The sequence below is a fragment of the Leucoraja erinacea genome, chromosome 10 (genome assembly GCF_028641065.1).
Source record: "Leucoraja erinacea ecotype New England chromosome 10, Leri_hhj_1, whole genome shotgun sequence".
NCBI classification, from domain to species: domain Eukaryota; kingdom Metazoa; phylum Chordata; class Chondrichthyes; order Rajiformes; family Rajidae; genus Leucoraja; species Leucoraja erinaceus.
In genome coordinates, this window is record NC_073386.1 from 39,389,060 (window position 1) to 39,416,913 (window position 27,854).

A 27,854-nucleotide genomic window follows, 5' to 3' on the forward strand; every position below is an offset into this window, starting at 1 on the left:
GCCTTTCCCGGAGACACGCCCGGGGCTTCAGCGGCGGGCGCAGCGTGGACTCTCGTTGTGGAGCGGGTGAGCCCTCGCTGGAGGGAAGCGTTCCGCTTTGCTGGCCCGGCACAGCCGGCAGCCTGAAGCCGCGGTCTGCAGAACTCCAGCTGGCGCGGCGTCTACAGCCCGGGATGCCTTGTGGGGGACCCGGGGGAAGAGGAAGCCATCACTGCCGGCCCGCGGCCAACTTCTACCGCGGGTCCGGCATGGACTTATCAACACCCCTGGAGGGGAGCTTCGACCGCCGGCCCTGCAGTCTATGGTGTTTCTGGCTGCGGCGGAGTCTTTAAACCTCGACCGATCGGCCTACACCATCTTAAAGCCGCGGTCTCCGGTGAGGAAGAGCCGATCCTGGACTGACTCTGGACTCTGGTCCTGTCCACGGGGGGGAAATGGAGGAGGACTGGCCAAATTTTGTGCCTTCCACCACGGTGATGAATGCTGTGGTGGATGTTTGTGTTACAGTTTTATTGTGGTTGTGTGTTCTTTATTATTGTACTGCTGCTGACAACCCAAATTTCCACCGACCCTGGTTGTGTGGCAATATTAGTTACTTTTCAGATTGTATTTTAATTGTAATTGTTGAAATGATAAAAGGTTTCCCATTTCATACGTATCTCCAATTGTTTTAATTCCTATTCTTTCCCAATAGGTATATGTTTTGTCAGTGAGAGATGGTTTGAATGAGGGATTATTAACTATTGGATATAAAGGTGATAGGTTTCTTAATTTCAAGGTTAGTTTTATTTGTTTCCAAATTCGTATTGTGTTGTGGATAATTGGGTTCTTCTTATATATTGTATTGTTCAATTTTATAGGGGAGAAGAGGATCGCTCCTATATTAAAAGGAGAGCAGTCCTCTTTCTCCATTCTTATCCATTCTGCCGGTTGGGCAGAACTGTCCAACCAATAAATTATGTTTTTAATATGCACTGCCCAATAGTAGTATAAAAAGTTCGGAAGTGTCAGTCCCCCAGATTCTTTAGGTTTACACAGGTGTTTTCTTTGGATACTGTGTGATCTGTAGTCCCATATGAAGTTTGTAATAATCAGACCAGCTTATAATGCAGTACGTTGTTAAATGCCTTGCTGAAGTCCATGTAAATTATGGTAACTACACTGCCATCATCAATCTTCTTACTCACCTGTACATGGTTGATCTATGCTGGCACCAATGCCTCCTTCCATGCCAGTTTCACATAGCCCTCTGTTCCTTCATCTTTCTGATATTTATGTAGCTCTAGCTTAAATATAAATAATGATCTGGCCTCCAGTTTCGGGGACAGAGAATTCACCATCTCTGCAAGAAGAAATGTCTACACACTTCAGTTTTAACTACAAGATATGGGACAGGTATTTATTTCCATTTGTTAATTACACTCCAACTTCTGGAACAATCTCAACATCCACTTGTCAAGCCCCATTGGATATTACATGTTTAAATAAGCTCACCCCTTACCGTTCTAATCAGACCAAAACTTCTCATCCCTCTTAATAGGACAACCCTCCAATCCCAGTAAATAGACGTAAATCTCCTTTGGACTATTTCCACATTCACTATATCCTTTTTTGTGTAAGCATACCAAAACTGTGCTCAGTATTCCAGTTAAGGCTTCACCGACACATTGCTTCAAGTAGCAAGACGACCAAAGGATTATAAAAAGGAAGTTTAAAAAGTTGATTGTTATTTCAATTGCCTAATTTGATATTGGACGAATGATTTAGAGAAGGAAGATCAACGGAGTTCCTACAGCAGTTTTAAAGTTAGCTGTTGCATAAGAGAATAAGCGAGTTTGGTATTCCGAAAAACGCAAGGAATCATGGGATTTGTCAAAGGTCATTCACGATAAAGAATAAGTGAATGAAGCGCTGGCTATATAAACTGTATAAATTCTTATCTTTATTCATAATTTATGTGTAAAAATATATTTAATCTGAGGAACTGGGGTGCCAGGTAGCGGGAGAGCAGTGTGCTATAGCGAGAGACTGGACCGGCGGAGAGACATTTTCGGCTGCTGCACGCACACAGACCCGCGTCTCATCCGCAGCCAGGATTGAACCCGGTCCCCAGCGCCGCCGAACCGCCACTGGATCGCGTCGTCGTGTCTCCCCCCCCCCCCCCCCATCCGCAGCCAGCCAGTCCAGGGCTGCCAGCCACCCCGGTGGGACAGGCTGAGCCGAGCTAGAGCCAGCGCCTTCCCCCCCCTCCCCCCCCTCCGCGCTGGCTGCAAGCCCGGGACCGCCGCTGCCTCAGGCCGGCACATCGCCAGCCCAGGGCCACTCCGGCCGCCCAGGACAGGACACCCGGGAGGGGACGGGCCAGCAGCAACTCAACAACGACCGCAGCACCACAAAACCCAGGCCCGACCACGGACGAAACGCAGGCCTGCCGAGAATGTATATCGCAAGTGACCTATGACCTGGCCATGCTCAGTCGGAATAGCATTTAAGGATTACTGTACTTTGTAAGTGAGAGATGCTTGATGGTGCTCAGCTTTCACACTCTCGGACAAAACTCTGATTATTAATAACCACTTTCTGCTATTTGCACTTTATCAGTTTATTTACTCATGTGTATATATATTTATATATTGGTATATGGACACATTTATCTGTTTTGTAGTAAATGCCTACTATTTTCTGTGTGCTCAAGCAAAGCAAGAATTTCATTGTCCTACACAGGGACACATGACAAAACTCACTTGAACTTGGTGAGTTGGATTTTCATTGAAATGACCTATGGTGGTTACCACATTCTTCACCCATGTTACCATTTTGCAAGTATGCCAAAGCAGGTGAAATCATATTGCGGTTCATGGAGAAAGAAAATACATTGATTCATAATTATTGGAATTAACATAAGAATAAAGTTGAACTAGACGTTTCTTCATCACAGAAGGTAATCAAAATCTGGAACGTTACTCAGAAGGGTGTTGATGCTGAGATATTTGTGAAGACACCAGACATCGTTTATAGCTGAGGATGAATGTATATTGGGCAGTGGGTGGTTGGTGTTGGTGGATGCAGCTAAACCGAGTTGAATTACTGGTAAGCGAGAATACAAGGTGGCTTGGCCATTAGCAGGTAGTAAAGAGCTGCTGCAATCTTTGAGGTGTCAGTGTACCTGCAATCCTGTGGGGGAAGGGGGAATTTTTTTCCCTTGTGATGGTGAAGGAATGGCAATATATTACCAAGGCAGGATGGTGGGTGGCTAGGAAGGCAAGTTTCACGTTGTGGTGTTCCAGTACTTTTGCTGCCTTTGTCTTTCCAATGGTTGAGTTGGTGGACTTAAAAGATGGCAGGTACAAAGACATGATGAGTTGCTGCAGTGCAACTTGTAGATGACATAAACTGCTGTTACTATGCTTGGTGATGGAGTTAGTGAATGGTTGTGGATGGGATGCCTATCAAGCGGGCTGCTACGTCTAGTGTGGTGTTGAGCTTGATGTTTTTAAAGCTGCACTCATCCAAGTAAATGGAGAGTATTCCATCATCCTCCTGAGTCTGGAAGATGATGAACAAGGTTTAGGGAGTTAAGAGATGAGTTATTTGCTGCTGAATTCCAAACCTCTTTTTATAGCCACATCGTATATATGGCTACTCCAGTTCGGTTTCTGCCAGTGGTTACCCCCAGGATATTAACAGTGGGAAATTCAGTTATGAAAATACCACTGAATACCAGGGCTGATTGCTAGATTTTCTCTTGTTAGGTGTCATCTATCAGCCCAGGCCTAGATTTTGTCCAGATCTTGCTGCATTTGAATGTGGTCTGCTTCATTATCAGAGGAGTCCCGAAAGGTGCAGTCATCAACCAGCATTCTACTATTGACCCAACAACTGAAGGAAGGTCATTGATGAAGCAGCTGAAGATGGTTGGGCTGGCACACTACCCTGAAGAACATCAGCTGAGATGATGAACCTCCACACACCACAGCCCTCTTCCATTCTGCTTATAATTCCAATGAGCAGAGGGGTTTCCCTCTGACTCCAGTTTAGCCAAGGAACCTTGTTGCCATGCTCAATCAAATGCTGCCATACTGTCAAGGGCAATTACTCGTACTTCACTTGTGGATTCTATTCTTTAGTCCACATTTGGACCAAGACTGTTGAGGGCAGGAGCTGTCATTTTGGCAGAACTCAAACTGACCTTCAGTGAGCAGGTTGTTGCCAAGCAAGTGCCACTTGATAGACCATTAGTTATCCCATCATTTCAGTGATGTTCAATAATAAACTAATGATGCTGTAATTGGCTGGATTGGATTTGTTTTATTTATGGATAGGACATAGCTGGGAAATTTTCACAGTGCAAGGTAGATGCTAATGTAGCCATACTGAACCTGCCTTGCCAAGTGCGTGGCAATACTGGAGCACGTCTTCAGTACTTGTGCTGAAATGTTGTCGGGGCCCAGAGGCCTTTGCTATATTCAATACTTTTAGCTGTTTCTTCATATCATGAACTGACTCAAAACTGGCATCTATCATGCTGGGGACCATAGGTGGGTCATTCATTCAGCACCTCTGGCTGAAGGCTCTTGCAAATGCTTCAGGTTATTTTGCACTGATGCACTCCTATTTTATGAATGGAAATATTTCTGGAGCTTTCTCCTCCAGATTGATTGTTGCCACCATTCATGACTGGATGTGGCAGTACTTATAAGTTTAGATCTGATTTATTGCTTATCACTCTGCTTATTCCATGCTGTTTATGTTGTTTGGTATGCAAGTAGTAGGTATGTTACAATACTTACCTTCACCGGCGTTGCATTTCTGCCACTGGCCGTGTGTGTGATTTTGGCGCGTTTGGGGGGGGGGGGGGCTTTGGTTAAAAGGTGGTTTTCTGATCCTGGGTTATATTTTGTTGGAGGGCAAGCGTTTGCTAAAGAATCGTTCCGACGGCCGTTCTGTGTGTTTTTTTTTTTAAATTCGCCCGACAAGTTAATCGCTGGAGTGATTTTAAAATCAGCTTCTGAAGCCATCAACAGGGCCGGATTTTACGTAGGGGACAGGTAAAAGAAAGTAGTTTATTTTTTATGTATAAAAGTGTTTCTTAAGATGCATTTAATTCACATTTTAAGTTACGAAACGGGGATTTTTTTCCCCCGAATGAACCGGAAGATTTTTGCTGCAGATATGGGGGACTAAATTACCGTAACCCCAACATTCCAATTGATCGCGTTCCAGAAAATCCCACTCGCAAGCTGCTTTCAATGGCCATTCATTTACAGGTATTAAACATTAAATTCCTTCCATTTAGCCTATAAACCCATGACAATGAGATTTAAAAATTATGTTGTATTGTGAATTCTTGTGCGAATGTTATTTGGACTATCTTAATCTATTCTTAAGACATGGATAGATGTTTAGATCTAGTAATTGAATTTTGTAATTAGCTACAATTAGGTAACTAACTAATTCTATGCTTTAATTTCAAGTCATCTAAGTAAGATTGTTTCATATTTGTTTCAGAATGCTTCAATCTATAATAACTGAAAATGTCTTTCAGTTCTCTTAATTTTTAAGAGAGTTATGAGCTTTTGACTTCTCGATCACAGCTTTTGTGTTAAGTGAATGAAAAAGCAATAGGGAACGCTAATTTCCGAGTGTGAAATTGGCCATAACCTTTTTAATACTGAACATATGAAAGTGAATTGGGTGTCAAATTAAACTTCTTTTTATGCTTTATCTGATGGGATAAATTACAGACTTGATATTTAAAATCTCAAAATTTTGTAACATTGCTACAAGTAGTCTTGTCTTGTAGCTTCACCACATTGATCCCCCATTCTTTTCCATGGTATGCTTGATGCTGCTCCTCCAGCACTTTTCATGGAATCGAGGTTGTATTCCTGGTTTGATGGTGATGATAGATTGGGAAACGTGCGAGGCCATGAGATGGCATCTCTACCGTGTCTATCTTGCTGGGTGGCGCCTGGGACACTGATTGTGAGGTATGATTTGATTACGTGAGTATGGCTATGTCAGACTGTTGCTTGAATAGTCTGTGAGACAATCCACCAATTTTAGTGAGGAGGACTCCACAGGGCAATTTGTGACATTTGTCCATTCTAGGTGATCCGCACAGTTCTGTTTATTTGTAGCTTTCTGGCTGTTAATTTCAATTGAATGGCTTGCTAGGCCATTTCAGAGGACTGTTATGAGTCAACAACATCACTGTGGCTCTGGAGTCAAGTCGAGGTCAGCCCATACAAGATTTCCTCCTCCACAAGACATCATTGAACAGATAAGTAATTTGCTATGTTTTTGCATCGATTTTTTTAAATTACATCGTTTGATTTTATCCTACTGCCATGGTGGGATTCAAACGTAGGTCCCCACAACTTTGCCTTGGGATCTAGATTATTAATCTTGTAATTTATACCATTCAGCCAACTCCTTGCCCTTTAAGTAGTCATTTCACTTAGTACCTTAAAATATTTCATCATACATTTACAAGTTGTGAAAGTAAACTCGGGCCTAAACCTCAGATGGTTATAACTTCTGTCTATCCTCATAGCAGTGTCATGTTGACACTGTTAGTATTGCTGCCTCTGACACAAGGAAGATTCAATGAGGAGCTCAGCAATGCAAAAGAGGCTGTATGGATAGAAATCTTCCTCTCTTTCGGAGAACCCGCTGGACTTTAGAGACTATTAGCCTGAAAGTGGTTAGAAAATATGTTTTTAATGATTTAATAACAAATATTGCCATGATTTGATAAGTGTGCGGTAAGCATCAAAGTATGCACAGAGCTGTCGCTGGGAGCAGTTCAGACATACCAACCTTCAGTGTTGTAGGTTACAAACACTGAAATGGTCCAAATCTACTTTGGCCTCTGCAGCTTTTGTTTCAGTTACCAAACATTACGTTAACTTTCATGAATTGGTGCTGTCCTCATGGATTTTGTTGGGCCAGTTGACTTGAATATGATACGGACTCAGTTCTTCAGCACTCATAAAATCTGGTGCATTACACATTAGATCATGTCCTCTGAAAGATTTAGGAAAAGCAATAACATCCCTGATACTGGAGGCTCCAACTGTAAGAGCTATCAGTCTGTCCAAGCCTGTAATGAAACCGATAAGATAATTTAGGGTGCTTGATTGATTGTCTAAACTCAGTTATATAACATTTGAAAAACATGGTTTAGTTGTATTTTGCTTCAATAAATATAGCTTGTTCTGATCAGCATTCCATTTTAGGAATGAAAAGAACCACAGGTGGTGATGTAATTACATTACTGGATTAAATTTGAGAGAACAATCTCAAATCTGACATGCCAGAGCTTGAATTCTATTTTTGAAAATAAAAAGCAAGTCCTAGTTTAAGTGACAATAACAATGGTGGAAAACCACCAATGCTGCACTAAAACCCTCAGACCAATTAACTGCCATAAAGTTAACAATGAAATACTCAAACTTGCCTTTAAATTATATTTAATTAATTTACACAGAGCAGAAGTGTTTTCCAGCAAAATTCAGACCAAGATTGAAATTACCTTTTAGTGTTCAGAGTTAAATAAACCCACAAAATTCCACATCCTCAACTGAAATTGTGAGCTTGCATACTAGACTATATAAATACATGTCAGCTTTATTCAATCATAGCCTTCTGTGTTGCTTGATTACAGATTGACAAACATTTATGTAGAACTCACCCAATGCAATCCCACCATGGGGTGGTGCTCCAGAATCTAATGCCTTCAGCAAATGTTGTAACAATCCAGTGTCTTCCTATGGCACACACATAAGTAAAGAGCTGCTCAATTAAAACAATTCCACGTGATTATCACACTTGCCCTGCCCGGTTGTTACATTTGCTTCAAAAGATTGAAATCTAACACATTTTTGGATTTTGCTAGAAGTTGTAACAAGTGTTGAGAACCAGAAAACCATTTACCAGCAAGTGGAGTACAGGAGAACATTCATTTACGCACCATTACATGAATATTGCTGTAAATATAGTCATACAACACACACACAGGTTCTTGGCCCAGCTCAGCCATGCTGACCAAGATGCCTCATCCAAGCTAGTCCCTTTTGACCACACATAACCCATACCCCTCTAAACCTTTCTTCCAAATGTCCTTTAAATTTTGTTATTGTACCTGCCTTAACTACTCCTTTTGGCAGCCCATTCCATATACTCAAAGCTTCTTCTCATATTCCGATTATATTTCTCCTCTCACTTTAATCCTATACTCTCTAGTTCTTGATTCTTCTACCCTAAGAAAAAAGATATGCATTCACCCTATCTATTCCCCTCATGATTTTGTACACCTCGATAAGATTCTGTGCTCCATGGACTGAAGTCCTAGTCTGCCCAATCTCTCCCTGTAGCTCAGATATGGACTTGTAAAAACAAATCATAAAGAGCTAACTTGACTTCATTGGTAAATATATGGTACCAGAGTTGAACTCATGCTTCTCAAATTTCCAAAGATGTTTCTTACAATAGCACATAATGGTCACTGACCAAATTAAAATCATTGGGACAAGGACAGCAAATGAAAAGAAACAAACTTAAATAATGGCCTCTTTACTCAGAGAGTGGTAGCTGTGTGGAATGAGCTTCCAGTGAAGGTGGTGGAGGCAGGTTTGTTTTTATCATTTAAAAATAAATTGGATAGTTATATGGATGGGAAGGGAATGGAGGGTTATGGTCTGAGCGCAGGTATATGGGACTAGGGGAGATTATGTGTTCGGCACGGACTAGAAGGGTCGAGATAGCCTGTTTCCATGCTGTAATTGTTATATGGTTATATGGATATAGTTTTGAAGAAGCAAGAAATGGCGATTCACTAAGGCCTATTAACTGTTATTTAAGTTCCCAGCTAATTCTGTACCTCCATCACTTTATATTTTCCTGATTTCCTTAATATCCACAAAACATATCAATAATGGCCTCAAATATACTCAATAACTACACATCTATTACCGTCAGATAAGTTCAAATGTTTACAACACACTTTGTAATGAGACATTGTGTCCTAAATGGCTAAACACTTATTCTGAGGACATGCTTCCTAATAGTGATTTACTAACTGTACCCTTTGCAAATTTCTGGAGGAAACAAAATTTGATACATTTTCATTTGTAACTTCATTGAGAAACAAGCAGACAAATTCAGTTACATACCTTTAATATCGACTCGAGTACATACTGCTGAAATTCCATATTATGTATTCTAATGGAACCTCCTCCTATTTCATTGCCATTTAGTACAAGGTCATAATGTTGACTCCTCACCTGAGGAAAACAGAATCCAGCAATACTAAACAAACGTGAAATACTTTGGACGCTGCTTGTTTTAAATAAAAATAGAAAAGGCTGTAAATATTCAGCAACTCTGAAAGCAATCATGATAGGAAAGCCAAATCCATTGACCTTTAGAAGGACCTGCAGACTATATCAGGTAATTGGGGTTATGCAGCAGATATACAAGTCCAAATAAAACAATAATACACATGGTTACATTTTTGTTCTGATCTTAAATGTAAGACAAATTTGAAGGAGAGTAAATCAGACAGATCCCAAACACCTCTTATTTTTACTGCTGTGGATTTGCTGTAGCCTTGGCCCTGTTAGCTGAGAATCTCTTGGATGATCAAGCATCTAAACTCTGCTACTTACACTATTGAGTCATTCATTTCAGGAGTTGACCTCCAATTATTATTTCCCCAGTGAGCTTTGGGAATTCTCTTACAATTAAGTAACAGTAAAAATCACCTAATTACCTCCAAATCAAAAACCATTGATATACCTATGAAATCTATCCCTGAAGGCACAAATATGTAAAAGCATTGTCCAAAATTTATAAAAGTGACTAAGAAGTTGTCTTTAGAATTTATATTTTGTTGTCATACCTTACCAGGCTCTGTGTAAATGAGGTGGGCATCATCTGGGTGAGGAGCTGTGAAGGGGTGATGGGCCGATTCATACTCTTCAGATCGCTCTTCCTTTGGTAGAAACAGTGGGAAGTCGACAACCCACAGGAAATTAAATGTATTTCGGTCTCGGAGGGCAATTCCTCTATACTCCAGTATGTTAGCACACTCCAGCCGCAACTTCCCTAATGCAGCACTCTGAGGATAAAGGTAAAAATATAAATGTCTCACTTTAGATCACATATTGTATATGACAGTGTTTAATTTAGTTACTAATTTAGTAACCTACAAACCTGTACGTCTTTGGAGTGTGGGAAGAAACCGAAGATCTCTGAGAAAACCCACGCGGTCACGGGGAGAACGTACAAACAGCACCCGAAGCCGGGGTTGAACACGGGACTCCGGCGCTGTAAGGCAGCAACTCTACTGCTGTGCCACCCTCAAAGAGTTATTATGAAAACCCGTCAGCTAGTCTAAATGTAAGGTGATGATACTCCCAATAGCGAAGACAGAAAGTAGATTCCGCATGAACACATCCAGAACTCAAAAGGTGAGCTCTTCAGCAATTGTTTGAAATGGGGGGGTGGTGTTGTCTGGTTCCTTCGAGAATTATCCTAACATTTTATCAAAATCAAAAGCAAGCCCCTTCAGTACCCTTGTTTACAGGCACAATATAGATATGGACAAGTGATCCCAGCATCGGTTCAAATAATTTTCCTGTGGTTCTTTTAGTTCCTAGAACCCAGTTTCAGAAAAAAGTTTGGAAGATCAACCTGCATTGACTTTCAGGTAGAAAGTTCTGGTTTCCTTCTCTCCCTATTTGTTATTTTACCAATGATTTCTGACGTACTAGAAATAATTTTCCTCCACTATTCCTCTATTTACCATAAAACCTATTAAGCCAACATACTCTACTACAGTAACCCCTCGCTGTTACCTAGAATTGCCACAAAACTAAGGCCTAGCGATTGATAAGCTTTTATCATAATACTTTTTCTTTCTATGATTGTGTTTATTAATCTAAATAACTCAATCTTAATCTTCTCAATTTGTCAAATTTGTGCTTAAAAAATAGTGTACGTGGATTTCAATCACACCCTTCACAGAATGCTGTCATTCTGTATTAGTTCTTCACACTTATCTGCCTAACCTGTTTGCACGATTCATCATTTTGTTATCCTGAAATCTGTACCAATCCTCACCGCTATCAACTACACTGCATATTTTGGAACCCTGTTGTAGGTACTCAGGTGATTTATGAAACTGGAGGGGGGATTGGTGCCTGAACGTTAGGGAACATCAATTAAAGCCTCTTCCCAGTGTAAAATCTCTGTCCATTTCCTTTTCTTCTAACTACAGGACCAATGTTTTATTTGTACTGCCACTTTCTCCTTAATTTTCGAATACCATCTTAATCGGGATCTAATATAACAAACACTATTCAAAACCTTTCACGGGTCCATATATGAGTCAAGAGAGTCAAGAGTCCACAGGACTTACCCTTTTTTTTGCAAGCTCATCCATCTGATTAATCGGACATAAATTACCTCTGGCTATCCTTGATTAACCACTGTAATCTGCACTAATCCTCATTAATTTACAAATTAATGTCTATTTTTTCCTTGGGTAATGAGTGGTCTCTAATAACTTTTAATTAAATACTTACTACTTTTGCCTTGTCACCTCCTGCAAGTATCAGCACATCATCTTTATGGAGATTTGTTGCCTGACATAGTTGTAATTGCTCCAGATTCGTTAGGATTTTGGCAAGTGGAGATTTCAATGCACCATCAGTTGGCAGCACAAAAAATGTCAGGTCCTGTTGGATTAGATCAATCATAAGTGACAGAGGAGGTATTATCTTCAGTGGTTTCTTATGTCTAGCAACTGTATCATGTCTGAGATGAAGAGGCTAGCACTGCAAATGATTTTCAGGAAGTGGAGCAAAGCAGGTGACTCAGTAAAACCCAATGAAGAAAACTTGGCTGTGCCACAGTAACATTGGAGCCATAGTTTTAGAATGTACTATACAGAGAACAATAGCACCTATCTTATAATCAGTGATTCCATGCTGCTATCTACTGCACCTGTGCCATGTAAAAGCCTGAGACAAAGGTTCAGGTCTATCAGGGAAATTGCTTCCTGCCTCCTTTTTCACACAGAGGGTTGTGAATCTGAAATTCTCTGCCTCAGAAGGCAGTGGAGGCCAATTCTCTGCATGCTTTCAAGAGAGAGTTGGATAGAGCTCTTAAAGATAGCGGAGTCAGGGGATATGGGGAAAAGGCAGGAACGGGGGGGGTACTGACCGTGGATGATTAGCCATGATCACTGTGAATGGCAGTGCTGGCTCGAAGGGCCAAATGGCCTACTCCTGCACCTATTTCTAGTGTCCTAATTTTGCATCAATACAGTTTGAGATCAATCCTTTTAGGCTTGTACTGTTATAGACTAAAACCTCCACCTGCTACTTCAATGATTTTCTATGCATGTGCTACATTGCCATTTAACAACATAAGCTCTACAGCTTTTATACACAATTGCTTGACAATATATCAGCATTTACAAAGAAAAAGTACAGAAAAATCTCTGCATCCGCACCAATAAGTTTTTTTTAAGCACCTTAGTTATGAAATCCATAATTTTGCAACTCCTGGTAATAAAATTCAGGCAAACTCCCATCATCATGCAAGTCCCTGTATCATTCTTGTGAAACTAAACACTCACTCCTTTTTAGGCAATTATACCTTGCGGATGTGCCATGTCCCAAAATGAAAACAATACTGCAGGTGGGATTGTATCAGAGTTCATTATATATAAATTTCTCCACCTTTCATTCTGCCAATTTGAGATGAAGGAAAATACTTTGATCTCTGTACTTTTAAGATATGAGTATTTAAAGTGGATTTTGTACATAGACATTCAAAACTTTTGTCACTAAATAATATTGTTTTTGGCTTGTGTTGTGTTATTCACAGATCAATGATGTGTTTGCACATACTCACATTCAACTCTATCCGCTGTACGTCTGCTACAAGATGCTGTAAGATCAGCATTTGCAAAGGATCCATGTTTTGCATGCATTGCTACTCAATAATTTCATCTGTCTGCGCCGAATTATTGTGACAGAGCTTTGTTGTCTCCGATTTCAATAATAAATGCTCAGAAGCATTTCAGCTAGCTTTCATTCTAAGCTTAATAGATGTTAGCATCTATTCTAAGATTAATAGATGTGAATTTGTCAAATCTTTTTTTTAAATAATTGCCAAGAATAAGTCAATTATTTCACAATGTGATCCAGGTGGAAAAGTTGTTTGTAGTTTGTGAAACCCAAATCATTAATTGAAATATTTTGCTAGATTCCATACAGGACTTATTTGTTCATATCCAAAGCACAACCCCAAAAAAATTGGCCTGAAAACTTTTGTCATTTGCTGTAGTAGTACATTGATATTATTGTGAATCAAGTCTAAACTAGCACTTTGAATTTATCTCATGGGATTTTTTAATTATTTGGTCAACAAGATTATTTAAGTATTAAGACTATTTAAGAGATTTTCTGTACAACAAGCATATTTACAATTTTACACACCTGCTCAAACCTGTGGCACAACAGGTTGAGTTCTGGAACATGGCACCAACCTATTATCCAGTTGCTTAGATTATAAATAGATCATATTTTAAATTTTAGCTATTTGAATATAATCTGGTCTAATAACACAATTAATCTGAACTGAAAAGTGGGAATAGGTCCAATATATTCTGTGTGTAGGTGCCTTTGTTAATTACACTTTCTATAAAAGCAATACATGTTACTGCATTACCTGATTCATCTGGGCCTTTGCCAGTTTCATAAGGTTTTCCAAATCCTTCTTTTTCAAAAGTTTCTGAAAGAATGAAAACATCGAATGTAATTAAATGGAAAAAGTACAATGTTTCGCTTATTTCTCTCCCACACCAAGTCTTTGGCTTTTCTGTTACAAACAGTGCCAGAACAAATGTGAGAATAACTGTCCATGAGCTTGTGCATTTTCTAGGCCCTTCAGAGTAACTGCATGGTTCAGACTATGAATTTACATCTTACAATTCTACACTACCTAATGTGGTTGACTAAACAATCCCAGTTGAAAAGCCGAATTATAATTTTACGTCTATAATTAGGATTAGTACTGTAAATCTGTGTTTTCCACTCTTGCTAACTTTCAGTACACCACCCTCACAATGTACTTTTACATGTCCTGACATTTCTGAACTAGTTAACAAGGTAATGACAATACCATTTCATTGTTTAATGGCTATCTTAAATAGCAAATCTGATTTGACTCAGTCTTGTGCAAAGTCTCACAATGTTTATATCACCTAATCTTCACACCATACCTAACAAGATAGGTATTGTACAAAATAAGAGATAGGGTGGGCTAAAAACATCTATTATACAATACAATACAATACAATACAAATTTATTATCATTTGAGCCCCAGTGAGACTCAAACGAAATGTTGTTTCCACAGCCATACAAACAAAGACACTGTCTTACAGACATACACATAATTAAATTCACACAAACATCCATCACAGTGAAGCCACTGTGATGGAAGGCAAGTCTTTTCTCTCCCCTGTTCTCCGTGTCTCTCCCGATGTCCAAGCCCCCCAGGCGGGTGATGATAAGTCCCACGGCCATTTTAGGCCGCGCGGGGCGATTTACGGCCCCGGTCTGAAAGTACAAGGTTGGAACCCCCACGGGCGATGGTGAGTCCCACGGCCATGAAGCCGTGCCGGGTGATGTACTGTCCCGGTCCGGGTTGTTCCAACCCCGCGACACGGGCTGGAGAAGTCGCGTTGCGGGAGCTCCGGGAAGCGGTCTCTCTCTCTCCTCCCAGACCCGCGAGCTCCCGATGTCACATGACAATGACAATTCTAGACTATAATAGACAACCATGCAAAGAGAAAACAAGTAGTGTGTTTCCCTGTCAACATGCATATCAAACAGAGACGAGGGGGGGTGAACCCTCGGAAAGCACCTGGACCTGATGGTATATCCGGTCGAGTTCTCAAAACCTGCGCAGACCAATCGGCGGGAGTTTTTGCAGACATTTTCAACCTCTCATTACTGAGGTCTGAGGTTTCCACCTGCTTTTAGAGGGCATCAATAATACCGGTGCCCAAGAAGAATAAGGTGACGTGCCTCAAAGACCATCGACCAGTGGCACTAACGTCTGTGGTGACGAAGTGCTTTGAGAGGTTGGTTATGGTGCATATCAACTCCGACCTCAACAAGAACCTCAGCCTATTACAGTTTTGCCTATAATCACAACAAGTCAACGGAGGATGCGATCTCACTGGGTCTCCTCAATAAAACACTCTTGACCCCCTGAGAAAATCATAATTCTGTTATACTTACAGCTCCTTCAGTGATTGAGATTGCCCGCACAACACCAGAAGTATGGGACAGTGCATCATGTAGAAAAGAAATCTCTGTATTTTTGAACATTTCAGTGACATCAATAATCTATTTTTAAAAACAAAAATGCACTTTAGGAGAGCAGTTCAAAAGCATAAATTGGAATCTTAACCCTAATTTGAACAAGTATATTAAAAATCTCAAAATAAATATTTCTGATCAGTCCTGTTCAAATACTAGAGAATTTGATCAGGACATCAGAAATATTTATTTTGAAGTTTATAATTTGCCCACTGATCAAACATACGATGGAAATGTTGTGAAGCAAATGGTAGTAACTAATTCCTGTAATTAAAAATTGTATTAAATGCCTCTCACAGATCCAGAATCCTGACTGAGCTAAGGCTAAAACCTCAAAGCCTTTTCATTAAGACCACCATACTTCCTTTTCTGCCTCAGCTCATCTGCCGCTAAAATTCTCATCTATATTTGCTCTGCACTCAACTAGTCTACTCGTTTTTTTCATTGCTTTCAAGGTTCTATTCTCAATTAACTTCATCAGATTTACAACTGCCTAATCCCAAAATTACATAAAATGTCACGGTCCTGCTGACTCTCAAAGATATCTAATCTGGCAACACCCAATTTATAAAATGCATTTATATATCCAAGTCCCTTAATGTTCACTAATTCTGTAACCCCCCCTAAAGCCTTATAAACAAGTTCTACCTCACCCCACCCAGATCTCTGCATTTCTTCATTGTTGGCCTATTTTCAGTGACCCATTCTGACCGTCATACTGGAACAGCCTATGCCCCATGCTCTGGAATTAACAATGTTTTAATTGCACCTCTTTCAAATTCTTATTAAAATTTACCTATATCATCTGCTCCATTTTCTTATTATGTTGTTTAGTGTCAATGTACTGAGAAACATCTAACAATTTTAAAAATTCAATACATAATCAAAGTGTCATTGCTGAAAATATCACTAGGCAATGTGTGACCCTTTAGTTCCCATCTTGCTGTAGGGAAGACTGATCCATCAGAGCTTCTCTCACATTAAAAAGAAATCAAGAATTTTCAGGCAACTTATTTCTAATTATGTCACACCAATGTACACCTCATCCCAAGGAAACAAACCTTCATTCCAAATCGAGTATCGGGTTTATCAACGCCATAGTTGTCAATAGCCTCCTGATACGTCATTAATGGGAAAGGCGTAGAGATGGGTCCTTTCTCCTTCGGCCAGGAGTACTCTATTAGTCCTTCAATCAGTTTCTGAATCCCCATCTGGTCTACAAAGGACATCTCAATGTCTATCTGAAAAGGACACCTGAGCATTAGAGATAGTATAAAATGCATTGTTACACACAGAGCTGCACATTTTAGAATCTTTCATATAAACATTTGGTGACTTCTATGTAATTATTACCCATAGCACACACATTAATACATTTTGCTGCTATTTGCTTTAAAATAAGTCAAAATGTATTTTAGTGGAATGATTTATCAAAAATTAAAGTTTAATTAACATAAAGAAATTCAACTTATTCTTCTTTTGCCTTTCCTCGAAATTCCAAACTCACCATAGCTCACCTGGGTAAATTCAGGTTGTCGGTCAGGCTTTGAGCCTTCATCTCTATAACAACGAGCCACTTGGAAGTACCTGTCGAGATTATGTTGCATGTGAACCAATGCAATATTTATATGTAATATCCCTCTGGAACTAAAACTAAAGACCACCAAGTTTGTTTACTGGCCATTAATAAATTATTTTATGGCATTCTGTAGCTTTAAAATTCAACATCTGCAATCTCATAATTTGGATTTTCTTTTGATAAAAATAAATGGAGATTACTGAGGCAACTGGGAGCATATCATGAACTAAAAACTACTACATTTATTGCCTGTTTCACAAGCTTGCTGCTCAAGAATTGAAACTTTGCCTAAACTTTGAGGAACAAGTAGAGAGCCAATTTGTGCACAGAATGAAGAAATAACAAATACCTGACCAAACACAGATATTATTGGGGGAACCTTTTAGATCAGTAACTGAGTTTGATGGCAAGATAGATGGAATTAATATGTATGAGTAAAATTGAGTGTAGTGCAGGCCACAGATCAAACAATTGCTGTGGATGTTTGGTAATTAATTAAATGCCGTATTCAGATGGTACTGAAGAAACCCTTGGATAAAATGGGACAGCATCGTAATGAATATTGTGTTGACGTGCCCCCCATCATACCATGAGAAATTCGATTGAAATTTAATGACAAAATAAGACTTCACACATGTCAGTTTGAAACAGTGTGGAAGTTAATCACTAAATATGATGGAATCTTGAAGATTTATTTGACCAATAACCTGGAATATATGGTTTGGCAGAGGTAATTTGAGTGGATGATGGATTGGCTCAAACAACCAGTGCAAATGGTTAACCTTAACAAATAACAGTCTGTTATATGGCCTGTGTTTCCCTGCATATCAAGAATAAAGTTGCATATTTCAGGATACAGGATGCACGAGTCTGCTTTTAGAAATGCGTTTAAAAAAAAAAAGTCCTTCAACCCTTAAGTTTTGTATGGTTACACCATATACACACAAAAAGGTCTTTGAATTTCTGCAGTTCTGTCCTAGGTCTTTGAATTTCTGCAGTTCTGTCCTAGAAACCAGAATTAAAAAGCATACGAAAATGAACTGCAATTAAGACTTAAAATCTTCACATCTCAGGAGTGTTTAGTAGAAATCAAGCAAACAACATGACATGCGTTTCCTTTATTTTGTTACGTTTTGTAGCTAAACCAGATAAAGATTTTGCACGTGCAATGGGAAAAATGTGACTATAAAGGCTTGACAATGTTTACCACTTTCATTTGTTCTCTCTAGTTCTCCCATAATTATCTAACCAAATAATAAACACTCAAATTCTACCACTGTATATGTGTAGAAGGTTTGTGCGCAAGTAAAAGATATGCGAGATACGGCGTTCCCAGTTTCAAGTTAGGACATAGAAAAGCACAACAGAGAAACAGGGCCTTTGGCCTACAATTATGCCAATAAACTGCACAACTGATTAAAATTAAAAAAAATTAAAAAATTAAAAATTATAATACACTTTGCTTTGCCCCGGGTGGTATTGGACTTCTTGAGTCTTGTTCGAGCTGCATGAATCTAGGAAAGTAGGTTTCCCATTCCATTCCTAATGTGCTTTGTAGATGGCTAAAGGTCATTTGGTGTAGTCAGTATAACCACTCTCAAAGACTGTTCTCACAGCTAAGCTATTGGTCCGTCATAACTTTGAGGTCATTAATGGTGTATGATATGTCAATAATAATACCTCTGAATGCCATTCATAGGTAGTAAATACCCTTTCAATAGACAATAGGTTCAGGAGCAGGCCGTTTAGCCCTTCGAGCCAGCACCGCCATTCAATGTGATCATGGCTGATTATCCCCAATCAGTACCCCGTTCCTGCCTTCTACCCATATCCCTTGACTCGGCTATTTTTAAGAGCCCTATCCAGCTCATTCTTGAAAGCATCCAGAGAACCTGCCTCCACCGCCCTCTGAGGTAGAGAATTCCACAGACTCACCATGCTGTGAGAAAAAGTTCCTTGTCTCCGTTCTAAATTCTTATTCTTAAACTGCGGCCCCTGATTCTGGACTCCCACAACATCGGGAACATGTTTCCTGCCTCTAGTGTGTCCAACCCCTTAACAATCTTATATGTTTCATTGAGATCCCCTCTCATCTTTCTAAACTCCAGAGTGTACAAGCCCAGCTGCTCCATTCTCTCAGCATATGACAGTCCCGCCATCCTGGGAATTAACCTTGTAAACGCTGCACTCCCTCAATAGCAAGAACGCCCTTCCTCAAATTAGGGGACCAAAACTGCACACAATATTCCAGGTGTGGTCTCACTAGGGCTCTGTACCTAGTCTTTGTGAATGACGACACTTAGCATTTGAAGCACAAATGTTACTTGTCGCAGATCAACAGTTGGGTCTTGCAATACACTGGCATGGGCTGTTTCAATTTCCAGAGTGTTGCAAATGGAACTCGACATGTCAGATGGTCCATCAGGTATTATTCTTATTTTAAGGTAATTTTTGTTTCAATACCTGAAAACAAAAGTCATAATTCATGTCCCCATTACTGGTTAGAATAAGACCTTACCTGTCCAGTCCTCCAACCATCAGTAACTGCTTGAACTGCTGAGGGCTTTGCGGGAGACTATAAAATTTCCCTGGCTCCCTTGAAGGTACCACAAATTCCTTTGCTCCCTGAGAATAAGGAACAAGTTAAATTTATTTAAACAATTTTCAGTATTTCACATGTTCACACACCAGGTTTGGTTATTAGGCTGCAAAAAAAATTGAAGTTTTTGGAAATATTAAATATAAAGAAGAAAATACCAAACATACTTACTCCTGGAGTTTTCTTAAACAATGTTGGTGTCTCCACATCTACAAACCCTGAATATAAAACAGAGAATAGCTAGGTACTACATGCATTGTTTGTTGATTATCACAAATTTCCTCTCCTCTACTCTCTCTACGCCAACGACTGCAACTTCACAGACACCTCTGTTAAGCTTCTCAAGTTTGCGGCCGACACAACCCTGATTGGACTGATCCAGGATGGGGAGGAATCTGCCTACAGACAGGAAATGTCACAGCTGGTGTCCTGGTGCCATCGCAACAACCTGGAGCTCAATGCTCTTAAGTCAGTTGAATTGATTGTAGACTTTAGGAGAGCTCCCCCTCCCCTCACCCCACTCACCATCAACAACACTACAGTCACATCTGTGAAGTATTTTAAAGTTCCTGGGAATCATCTCCAAGGACCTTAAATGGAGGTCTACCATCGACTCCACAGTCAAAAAGGCACAACAGAGGATGTACTTCCTAGGAAGTACTGAGGAAGCACAACTGCCACAGGCAATGATGGTCCAATTCTACACGGCCATCGTAGTCTGTTCTCACCTTCTCCATCATGGTCTGGTTTGGCTCAGCCACCAAGCACGAGGCTGCAGCGAATCGTCCGATCAGCAGAGAAGGTTATTGGCTGCAACCTTCCCTCCATTGATGAACTGTACACTGCAAGGGCCAGGAAGCGAGCGGGCAAGATCATCTCTGACCCCTCTCACCCTGGCCACAAACTCCTTGAATCACTTCCCTCTGGAAGGCGACTCCGGACTGTCAAAGCTGCCACAACCAGACATAAAAACAGTTTTTATCCACGGGTAGTTGCCAAAAATCTGTAGCCTCCCTTTGATCTGGTATTTTGTTGGTTCTCATGCTTGATCAATGGTGTTTTATCATTAATGTTTTATTATTATTATTAATGTTTAGTGTTTTGTGAGTCATTCGTAACTGTCACTGTATGTCATGTTGTTACTTGTGGGCAGAGCACCAAGGCAAATTCCTTGTATGTGAATACTTGGCCAATAAACTAACTTACTTTCACACATTTCATGCTTTCTATTATTTGGCGCATTTGATGAATTAAAATTTTACTAAAATTATAATGTTGCCTTAGAAAATTATCAAAGTAATACAACAGGGAAAATCCAACTGAGGCATGTTATCACAAGAAAATTTAATTATCAGAGCCAACAATGCCTTTCATGTTCTCTGAAGCACCATCTTTACTGCTGCGGAGAAGACAGAGCAAAGGTGCAAAGAACCTGGAATGAGAAAGTAAGAAATAAGAGAAATATATTTTTGAAATGTTGACTGAAGGAGAATTGTCAATGCTGACACCAAGAGTACACGGTCCGTTTGAACAACTGGATGGCATTTATTCTGTAAAACAGTGGCACCCCCTCAACACTCCATTGATAAAAGTCAAGGAATGTGCACATGACCCTTCAGGGAGGCTGGAATACACTAATTCCAAGTGGCAAGAATACTACGAAGAAATATAGTTATAAAAAGGATAAAGAAAAAATAATTTTAAATGGACAGTCAGATGTGAAATTCTCACATCGTCGTATCTCACCATGTAAATTACAGAGATACTCCCGCATTCTCATGACCATCTGAGAGCGAAGTCGCATGGTGTATTGCATTCGAGGGCTCCTCAGGTCCAAGTACCGGTGCTGCATTCGTAGTGCTTCTGATTTCTGCAGAAAGATAGAAATTTTGAATTTTAAAATGATCATCCCCAAACAGTACCCCGTTCCTGCCTTCTCCCCATATCCCCCGACTCTGCTATTTTTAAGAGCCCTATCTAGCTCTCGCTTGAAAGCATCCAGAGAACCCGCCTCCACTGCCCTCTGAGGCAGAGAATTCCACAGACTCACCATTCTCAGTGAGAAAATGTGTTTCCTCATCTCCATTCTAAATGGCTTTCTCCTTATTCTTAAACTGTGGCCCCTAGTTCTGGACTCCCCCAACATCGGGAACACGTTTCTTGCCTCTAGCGTGTCCAAGCCCTTAACAATCTTACATGTTTCAATAAGATCCCCTCTCATCCTTCTAAACTCCAGAGTGTACAAGCCCAGCTGCTCCATTCTCTCAGCATATGACAGTCCTGCCATCCCGAGAATTAACCTTGTAAACCTACACTGCACTCCCTCAATAGCAGGAATGTCCTTCCTCAAATTAGGGGAACAAAACTGCACACAATACTCCAGGTGTGGTCTCACAAGGGCGCCGTACAGCCGCAGAATGACCTCTTTGCTTCTATATTCGATTCCTCTTGTTATAAAGGCCAACATGCCATTCACTTTCTTCACTGCCTGCTGTACCTGCATGCTTACTTTCATAGACTGATGTACAAGGACCCCCAGATCCCGTAGTACTTCCCCTTTTCCCAAATTGACGCCATTTAGATAGTAATCTACCTTCCTGTTTTTGCTACCAAAGTGGATAACCTCACATTTATCCGCATTAAACTTCATCTGCCATGCATCTGCCCACTCATGCAACCTGTCCAAGTCACCCTGCATTCTCATAGCATCCTCCTCACAGTTCACACTGCCACCCAGCTTTGTGTCATCTGCAAATTTGCTAATGTTTGAATCCCGTCATCCAAATCATTGATGTATACAATGCACACAAATGCAGTTCTTGGGTCTTGGACCTGACAGTGCTTGACGTTGATTGTTTTCAGCATTTTCTGGTTTTATTTCAGGTTTCCAGCATTTGCAAACACAAAGGACTGCAGATGCCAATTTACATTAAAAAAAGACACAAAAAGCTGAAATAACTCAGCGGGTCATGCAGCATCTCTAGAGATTAGGGGGAGGGTAACATTTCAGGGTCGGGACCCTTCTTCAAACTGATTGTCAGAAAGCTGGAAGAGAGGTGCAGGCAGGCCAAAGCCTAGATAGGTGGATACAGGTGAGCATCTGCTTTTTTTTTGCAGACCCTGAGAAGATTCATAAAATTGGGTGAATTGGGAAAATGTACAAACAAGCAACATTGAATAGTACTGATTCCATGGGTCCATGAATTAACAGAGCAGGGAGAACATTGGGAGTAGAGTAATGGAACTTTAAACAGCACCACCACTGAACCAAAAATAATTGAAAATATGGATAATGATTGAGAAAATGGTTTCCTGCAGTGCTTCCATAACTGCTTAAACTATATGTTGTCTGTTGGGTAGGACTTCTGCAGTTGTTCATGTTGTATTTCATTCCGGGATTTACCTTTACAAGCTCCTTGGTCTCAAAGGGTAACTTTCTGCATCTGTTCATGACCTCAGCATGCTGCAACCGCACTTCAATTTTACCTGTCGACATCTCCTAAAGATGAGAAGATATCCGTTTTAAGTCATATTATAACAAAATTAAAAGAAGCACTGTTTTGAAGTGGCTCTGAGATTACAGCATTCTTGAGTAAATATGAACCAGATTCACTGGCCTGGCACATTATTCCGGTGTACAGGAAATTGCACATACATAACAGATGCGCGATACCACATTACAACGATTTAGAGATAGGAGGTGATTTGTACAGACCAACAAGGTGGAAAACAAATCCATGCAGCATGGCTCGGGTACATTCTGGTAACCAAGTCAGAGAACCAGCAATAGAAACGGTAAATACACTGTCCAGGAAATGATGCTCAGTCCAAAACAAAAAAAACTTTAAAACAAGGAAAATAAATTTGACAACAGCATGGCTATTGTCAATTTGATATTTAGCAAATGGTTTAGCAAGCACTTTGTTATGAAATAATAAATATAGGGGTTATCTATTGCATTAGGTGTCCAGAGGGTGGACACTATGCACAAGGTCCACCAGGGGCGCTGTATGATGGCATCCTCTGCCTACAGTCTGTGTGTTTTTTCATCTTTTTTTATTTTTAGTCTGTTTAAAAAGTATGTTTTGGAGGTTTCTTTGTCTTTTTGTGTGGGGGTGGTGGGGAGGGTAAGGGGGAAAGCGTTTCTCACAGTCATTTCCTGGCGAGGATGCGACTATTCTCCGAGTCGCTTCTTCGCACCCCCCCCCCCCCCCCCCCCCCCCCCCCTCCTCGTGGCCTACCATCTGGATTGGCACGGCCTTTCCTGCCGGAAACCGACCAGAGCATCAGCGGTGGCGCAGCACTGATTTGCCATTGCGGAGTGGGCGATGCCATACCGGGGATCGCTTGTTGAAGGTCCAGAGTGTTGGGCCTGATGCTTTAACATCGTGGAGCTGTGGTTGCGGAGCTTCCAGCCGCGGACTCGATGACTTTCTTGGGTGAGAAGTGTCCGATTCGGAACTCCAAGCCACTGAGAATGTACTTCCGTTCCGACGTCGGAGTTCCAATCATCCCGGCAAGAGGGCCTAACATCGGGCCACCGTGGCGGCAACTGCGGAGGGCTCGGGAGGCCCCGACCACGGGTGAACAAAGAGGAAGGAGGATAACTGAACTTTGTTGCCTTTCCTCACATTGGTAAATGTTGATTCCGCTGTGTGGGAATGTTTGTGTTAAATTCTATCGTGTGTTGTGTTCTATTTTATTCGTGTGGCTGTATGGTGACCCCACATTTCACTGTACCAATTGGTGCATGTGACAATCAATGTAAACTTGAAATTTGAATAAATTGTTAATGGTACTGGGAGAGAAAAAAGGAGAAACATACATTTAAATAGTGCCTTTCACAATCCTGGGATGCCTCAAAGTACTATACAACCAATACACAATTTGCTCAACTATGATCACAATTGTAACAAAAGACTGCCAAATTCTGTCTATTTGCAAGTTTAATATGGCAACCATTCTTGAAATCACTAATCTATAATATTTCCCAGTTGAGTAATGTCTTGATTTCAGAATTCTTTCTCTTGTTTTTAAAACCCACTATGAGATCATTGCTCACTCTCTTTATATTCTACTCCAGCTTGCATGACCAAGAGATATTTGGACTTTTCAGCTCTGGCCTATTACACACACTTAATTTGCACCACTACAGTAGTATGTGGCAGCAGCAGCAGCAGTATATTCCTTTCCTGAGTGTGCTAACTTTGTAATTTCCACCTTGAATATTTCCACTTCGCAAGGCATGTCTTAAATAATTTATCTTAAACGAGTTTTTAGTCACCTGTCTCAATATCCTTTCAATGTTAAATTTTGTTTGACAACTCTCCTGTAAAGATCTCATGCAAATACAAACCAGACTGCACCTGCACGAAACACTGCCTCCGAAAAGCAGCAAACATATTCAAGACTTGAACCACCCAGTCATTCCTTCGCTCTGCTTTCATCAGGCAAAAGATACAGAAGCATGTATTACTAGACTCAAGAACAGCTCTCTCCCCTGTTATCAGGCTTCTGAACAGTCTTTCCATAAGCTGGCTTACTGTCCTATTCACCTCTACCCCCACTTGCATTCAACCTACACAATGGAACCTTCAGAAGAAGTATGCACTTTAATTGTCAATGTGACTGGCAATTCTGATCTGCATTGCTGATATAAAAGATAAACATTTAATTTAGTCTGGGAAGGAATAAATATCAAGAGAAACAATACAAGTAGTATTAACTTTGTGTGACATTGGAGATGCAGAAGTCACCAACTGACCGGATTAGCTTGTCCTGGTGGCCTTGGAATGACTGTTCCAGTGACACTAATTACAGATTCAAGAGGAAGTTCACAAAGCATCTCCTTAAAGTGTGCAGTGGACTGTGAAGAGAGAGATCACAATAAAATTAAATTGTGGCATAGCTCCTTTCCAGAGCCAATAAAGGAAAAATAAAATTGGTAAAAGCGACTGATACAAAAGATGAGTGGGTGAAAATGTATGAATAAGCACATGCTGTCAAAAGGAGCTGTTAACACAACTGGCATCCAGTATGCCATATAATGACAGGTTCTGTCACCAAAGGTATCAGTATCACAATGCCATTTCCAAATATGGAGGGAGTAATTTATTGTACATCTCTTCTTTAATCAAGGAATTGCACAGAAAGAGGTCAGAAAAGAACTACTAAATACTTATTCATTAAAACACTTGTTATGACAATGTTTACAGTTTATTTTAAAACTAAAAAACAGAGGTTCTACAGTTAAGATCCAATTCATCTTTAGAACAAATTATAATGACGATAGTTCTGTTGTTGTGATGTTTACAAAGCAGAGTTTCAGATACAGGGACAATCATAATCTCTTCCAAGCAGGTGGGATCTGTACAAAATGTACTGATTGCACCTAAAGTGGAAGGGGGCCAATATCCAAATGGGGAGATTTGCTAACTGCAAGGATTTAAACAAGTCTGGCAGGGATGGGACCCAAAACAGTATGTGGCAAATGGGAAGGCTGAGACAAATATAAAGGTTAAAACAAGCAAGTTCAATATCCAGGACAGGATAACAATTAAAGAGGGAGATTTGATATATTAAACTGCTTTTATTTTAATGCAACAAGCCTGACAGGTAAGGCAAATGAATTCGGGAAATGGATAGGTACACTGGACCGGATATTATCACCGTTACAGAAACATGATTAAGGGAGGGGCAGGACCGGGAGCTCAAAGATGCAGGATACCAATGCTACAGGCATGACAACAGTGAAAATAAGAAAAGAGATGGCATTGCATTTCCCATTTGTGAGAACATTACAGCAATACTTTGGAAGATCATTCTTCGGGGATTATCCAGTGAGATTATAAGGGTGGAATTTAAAAGTAAGAAGATGACCACTTTTATGGGATTGTTAAATGCGTCCAGGAAAAACAATAGATAATAGGTGCAGGAGTAGGCCATTTGGCCCCGAGCCAGCACCGCCATTCAATGTGATCATGGCTGATCATCCCCACTCTGTACCCCGTTCCTGCCTTCTCCCCATATCCCCTGACTCTGCTATCTTTAAGAGCCTTATCTAGCTCTCTCTTGAAAGTATCCAGAGAATCGGCCTCCACCGCCCTCTGAGGCAGAGAATTCCAGACTCACAACTCTCTGTGAGAAAAAGTGTTTCCTCGTCTCCATTCTAAATGGCTTACCCCTTATACTTAAACTGTGGCCCCTGGTTCTGGACTCCCCCAACATCGGGAACCTGATGCTTTCAACATCAAAAGCTTTCTCAAACATGCGTCGAGAGGAGCAACACTGGACCACCTATTGGAAAATGAAGCAGTGCAAGTGACTGAAGTGTCAGCAGGGGAGCACTTAGGGACCAGAGTACATGAATCTGTTACTTTTAAAAATAGTAATGGAAAAAGATAGACATCCATAAATTAAAATTCTACACGGGCAAGATATTTTTGAAGGTATTAGACAGGAACTTGTATTGAGAAAGGCTATTTGTAATTAAAGAGATATGGAGAAATATGAGGATTGCTAAATTTGAATTCTTCTTTGCATTCCTTTAGCTGCAAACAGCCTCTGTCAATCAACGTTTGTAAGTGCCAGTCTAATATCTTCAAAATTATCCTTTAGGATTTCAGGATTCATAATTAGGATTTTAATTTATCACAGGGACAGCATGCTCCTGTTAGAGTGAAGGGCAAAGCTGGCAGGATAACAGAACCCAGGAATATTGAGGCACTGGTCAGGAAAATGAAGATGCATCCTAGATATAATCGGCTGGGATCAGGTGAATCCATTGAGGGGTTTGAGTTTTAGGCGTATGCTTAAGAGGGAAATCAGGAGGGCAAAACGTGGACCTGAGATAACTTTGGCAGATAAAGTTAAGGAGATTCTCCAATTAGATTAAGAGCAAACTGATAACTAGGGAAAGAATACGTCCCCATAAGGATCGATGTGGTCATCTATGTGTGGACCTACAGGAATTGGATGAGATGTTAAATTAATATTTCTCATCTGCATTTACTCTGGAGAAAATTAATAGAGCCCAAGGGATTAAGGAAAATGTATAGCAATGTCTTGGAACATAACCACATTACAAAAGAGAACCTGGCGGTCTTAAGGCATATTTAGATGGATAAATCCCCAGATTTATCAAATATATCCTAAGACACTGTGGGAAGCCAGGGAAGAAATTGCAGGAGCACTGGCAGAGATATTAGCATCTTTAGCCACACCGGAGGGTGGATAATGTTGTGCATTTACTTAAGGAAGCCTGCAAGAACA

At 40.5% G+C, this 27,854-nt stretch overlaps 1 protein-coding gene across 2 annotated transcripts in view; it reads right to left on the reverse strand.

The window, feature by feature from the left end:
* Positions 1–6,704: 6,704 nt before the first annotated feature.
* The window catches only part of dars2 (aspartyl-tRNA synthetase 2, mitochondrial), a 29,881-nt gene continuing 8,731 nt past the window's right edge, over positions 6,705–27,854 (reverse strand). The window contains exons 4-17 of one of the 2 annotated variants that reach the window (XM_055641990.1): positions 25,348–25,449; positions 22,987–23,082; positions 21,330–21,453; positions 19,755–19,801; positions 19,503–19,609; positions 16,923–16,992; positions 16,467–16,646; positions 15,325–15,432; positions 13,747–13,809; positions 11,592–11,744; positions 9,905–10,123; positions 9,177–9,287; positions 7,697–7,772; positions 6,705–7,105 (exon numbers count right to left, since the gene is read on the reverse strand). In XM_055641990.1, coding sequence (XP_055497965.1) covers positions 6,915–7,105; positions 7,697–7,772; positions 9,177–9,287; positions 9,905–10,123; positions 11,592–11,744; positions 13,747–13,809; positions 15,325–15,432; positions 16,467–16,646; positions 16,923–16,992; positions 19,503–19,609; positions 19,755–19,801; positions 21,330–21,453; positions 22,987–23,082; positions 25,348–25,449 — 1,647 coding nt within the window. In that variant the 3' untranslated portion in view covers positions 6,705–6,914. The remainder of the gene's footprint in view (positions 7,106–7,696; positions 7,773–9,176; positions 9,288–9,904; positions 10,124–11,591; positions 11,745–13,746; positions 13,810–15,324; positions 15,433–16,466; positions 16,647–16,922; positions 16,993–19,502; positions 19,610–19,754; positions 19,802–21,329; positions 21,454–22,986; positions 23,083–25,347; positions 25,450–27,854) is intronic. The other variant, XM_055641991.1, reaches the window with a different exon arrangement.